A 4,333-nucleotide genomic window follows, 5' to 3' on the forward strand; every position below is an offset into this window, starting at 1 on the left:
GTTGATGTTGATTTCATTATTGGGTAATGGGTTGTGGGCTGTAACGCATACTATTGCACTTAATTGGCAAATTCTCTAAGGTCTAATAATAGCTAGCCTCATATCAGAATGCTATATATAGTATAGTATATAGATCCATATATAAAAGACAAAAATAGCATGCATCAAAATCCTATCCATTGTATTTTTGTCAGCCCATTTCTATTTTTTGTTTTCTTTCTAATGGGCTTGGTTGGACAATCTAAATAAAATAAAATAAAATAAGATTGAGGAATAAATTGACGGTTGTAAGGTCTCGCTATTTTTATTTTAAGACTATAGCCATATTTAGTTAGTAACAATTTGTGGTGAAGAAAAGATTCAGGAACAATAATTTTGCGGTTTAGTTTTAGTGGCCTCCTAATTACCCGGCAAGGAGGTTTTGAATTGGATTATAAAAACCCCTGGATTATTCAATTGATTTCATGTTTCATCAGTGCTTTGTTTCTTAGGTGATTTGGTTCTGTATTTTTCTTGAGATACAATAAAAATGGCAACCGTTGGTATGATCACTTATTAATTTTATTCATTGTCTATAACACACAGTTCCGTTATTTTTATATTTCTTAATTAGGTACAAGTTTTAATGTGATGTTTGCATTTTTTTCATGGATCTCTCTCTCTATATATATATAGAAGTTGCAAAGAACATGGGACAATCATCAGAAACCAATGATGAATCATCCAAGGGATTTGATGCTCCAGACACCAATGCATTTGGACATTCATTCAGGTTGCAATTCCATTTCCATTATTAATCTCCTTTAATTTTACTTTTTCAATTTAACTCTTTTAACTTGAAATTTTTTGTTGAACATTTTGGCAGGAGCTATGATGCTGAAAGTGAAAGGCAAAAGGGTGTAGAGGAATTCTATAAGCAACAACACATCAACCAGACATATGACTATGTAAGAAAACATGCATGATGTTTCTTTCAATAATTTTCATCAAAATATATTTTGATTTGATGCTGACCTAAATTAATTGTATAGGTGAAGAAAATGAGAGAGGAGTATGGGAAATTCAACAAAGGAGAAATGAGTATATGGGAATGTTGTGAGCTTCTCAATTCAGTGGTGGATGACAGTGATCCTGATTTGGATGAACCTCAAATCCAGCATTTATTACAATCTGCTGAAGCTATTAGAAAAGATTTTCCCAATGAAGATTGGATGCATTTGACTGCTCTTATTCATGGTATATTTATACATTATTAAATTCTAATATTCAATTTGGTTCCCATGCATATATTATTTATTCTCTCATATATTAATACTAATGTTTAAAAATAAAGCCATTATTATTATTATTATTATTATTATTATTATTATTATTATTATTATGCTGATATTAATTATTGGCGGGTTTCAGATCTTGGAAAGATCCTTCTTCTTCCTCAATTTGGTTCACTTCCTCAATGGGCCGTCGTTGGTGAGAAAATTATTCTTTAAAATTCATAAGTGATAATTATAACAATTAATATAATTAAAGAAAATTTTTTTAACACATATAATTATCATCTAATTTGATAATTATATCCGATTCTGGTTATGAGATCGTTCGAGACAATTCAATCGTTGTTTCAAGCTCTTTCTTTTAACGGTGTTTAGATGTAAAATTAGATTTATAATAAACATAAGAAAAGTAACTCTAGCCTTAATAAACCTTTTTTCTTAAAAAAATATTTCCCTTATTTTTGAGATTTAATTACATATTTAATTTGCAGGTGACACATTCCCGGTTGGGTGTGCTTTTGATAAGTCAAATGTTCACTATAAGGTGAATAATTTTGTCTAAGAATCCCATAAATGATACTCATTATATATTTTTCATCTCAAATTATGAATTATTATCTAACACACATTTCCAATATTGTTGCTGCAGTATTTCGAGCAAAATCCTGATTTTCACAACCCTAAATATAACACTAAAAATGGGATTTATGAAGAAGGATGTGGACTAGACAAAGTAATGATGTCATGGGGTCATGACGATTACATGTACATGGTGAGAGTCTTATATAAAAAAAAAATATATCAAAATAATTTTTTTCATATTTTTTAATCAATTATATTGCACTTTTTTTTTTCTTTGCATGTTGTTTATGATATATAATAAATGGTACTTTTATTTGGAATATGCAGGTTTGTTTGGCAAATGGAACTACTTTGCCTCCACCAGCATTGTTCATTATCAGATATCACTCTTTCTACCGTAAGCATTTTTTTTTTTTTAATCAAATTCTATAAACTTCTTCTATGTAAAATTGTAACAATAATTCTCAATATCCAGAAAATATAACAGCTTAAATGTATAAATTTATTTGCAGCTTTACATAGGGAAGGAGCATATAAACAATTCATGAATGAATCAGATCATGAGGGTTTGAAGTGGCTCCATACATTCAAGTTAGCATCCATCTTATTTTCAATTAATAAATTCTACATTTTCATTTAAATATTTCTTTTCCCATTTATCACATAATAATAAATTAAATTTTTTTTTTATAGCAAATATGATCTCTACAGCAAGAGCAAAGTCAAAGTTGATGTTGAAAAAGTCAAGCCTTATTACATGTCTCTCATTAACAAGGTGAATAATTTGATTTGGGTCGGATGGTATTAATAATTTCTTCAATTTTATTCTTGTTCATTATATTCTCAAAATCTATGGTCCTAATTTATTATTATTTTTTTTTGGCAGTATTTCCCAGAAAAGCTTAAGTGGTGAAAACATAATTACCACCAGGGACTGATCGAATTTGCCTTCATGATTCAGCTTTCTAGCTATTCATCTTTGTTTCCAGCATGGTTGAGTGTCATATATTTCTAATGTCATTTAATTCCTTGTAAGAAATAACAATATTAATATAAATAAATATATATATCATATTATATATATCTATTCTAAAGTTGCACTTTTTTTCCTTATATTTATTATACTTTCGAGCATCTTCACCAAAGCATTGGTCAAAGAATATAAAGCATAGCAATTTACAAATTCTTAAAATGATCTATCATTATATAAATCAATCTGTTCTCATATAATTCTAATATTGAATTAAAAAAAAAACAAAAATATAGTATCAGTTGAAAAAATGTTCTTACTTAAAACTCGTCACAAAATCCTTAAAAAATCGCCGCTAGATTAAGTTTTTCTCGTAGTAATTTTTTTTATTCTATTTATTTTTCACTATCCTAACACAAACATTTTCATATTGATAGATTCGTCATTAGTCATTACCATAATCGTTTTAATTATATTCATTCTAATCAAACCTATATTCACACTTACTTCAATAAATCCCTACTTTATATACTCTTTCAATTTTAACCTTGTTACAATGTATGAATATGGAGGCATATGAAATTTGCAACCTGCAAAAAAGTTATTGTATGTGTTACCTTTTTCTAATGTGTCTCTTAATTTATTTCTTTTGTCTAAAATTCAATAATGCATGTATTAATATAAATCTTTCCCTTTCCCTTTCTTACAAATCCTTTTTCTATGTTTTTAATCGTCACATAATTCAAACACGATATATGTATATGAATAATAATATTGTTTAGGCCTTCTCTTCACTCTGCTACAATTACTCTCAATTTTCATTTCCTTGAGAACTCATCCCTTTTTCTTAAACTTCAAACAGTCTATTCTAACCCACTTTTAAAAGAGTCATAAACAAGCTTTTTTGTGAAAAGCTATATTTTTCACAAAAGTATCAAATGGTAGTTAATTAAAATCTTCCTTCTTAAATTAAGACCTTTTTCCTTAAGCAAACCATATTAGAGTCTTAATCCCTCAAATTATTCTTTATTAAGTCTTATGGATTAAAACTTTGAAGGATAATAATCTTCTTTCTTTTTCCTTTTTGGTGGCTTAACCACCTTACCCTTGTGTGCAACAAAATTATCACTTTCCAATGTTCTCAGTTATCAATTTAATCATATGACATTATATTTCATTCTTTTAACTTAATTTTTCAATCAATAAGCTTCACTTTAATATCTCTACTTAATCTTTAACAAATAAATCCACCATTAAGAGGCTTTAACTAATTGTTAGGCCTGGTCTTAGATTGGGTTTAGGTGGCACTTCGGACATCTCGACTAAAAGAAAAGCCATACGGATCATGTCCTTAGGAATTTGGCATTACATACCCTAGTTGGGATCACGCAAATTCCATTAAATTTGCACACGCAACACTCTAATTAGAGGATAATAGCTCACCTCCAAGATATACCATCTAACCATAATTCTTATACTTTTTGGACAGAGACTAATTTGGACATCG

At 28.5% G+C, this 4,333-nt stretch overlaps 1 protein-coding gene across 1 annotated transcript; it reads left to right on the forward strand.

The window, feature by feature from the left end:
• Positions 1-391: 391 nt before the first annotated feature.
• On the forward strand, positions 392-2,937 carry LOC112802046 (inositol oxygenase 4). The gene is made up of 11 exons (XM_025845041.2): positions 392-542; positions 676-772; positions 866-947; positions 1,032-1,236; positions 1,411-1,470; positions 1,766-1,818; positions 1,924-2,046; positions 2,184-2,253; positions 2,369-2,447; positions 2,550-2,631; positions 2,743-2,937. The coding sequence occupies exons 1-11, from the start codon at positions 530-532 to the stop codon at positions 2,767-2,769; spliced, it is 891 nt and encodes a 296-aa protein (XP_025700826.1). The 5' UTR covers positions 392-529; the 3' UTR covers positions 2,770-2,937.
• Positions 2,938-4,333: the final 1,396 nt, after the last annotated feature.

The sequence above is a fragment of the Arachis hypogaea genome, chromosome 5 (assembly GCF_003086295.3).
Source record: "Arachis hypogaea cultivar Tifrunner chromosome 5, arahy.Tifrunner.gnm2.J5K5, whole genome shotgun sequence".
Classification (NCBI taxonomy): Eukaryota; Viridiplantae; Streptophyta; class Magnoliopsida; order Fabales; family Fabaceae; genus Arachis; species Arachis hypogaea.

Coding starts and splice junctions, on each gene's coding strand:
- LOC112802046 (XM_025845041.2), top strand. Junction 1,237..1,410: donor TTTGACTGCTCTTATTCATG/GTATATTTATAC, acceptor GGCGGGTTTCAG/ATCTTGGAAAGATCCTTCTT. Junction 2,632..2,742: donor ACATGTCTCTCATTAACAAG/GTGAATAATTTG, acceptor TTTTTTTGGCAG/TATTTCCCAGAAAAGCTTAA.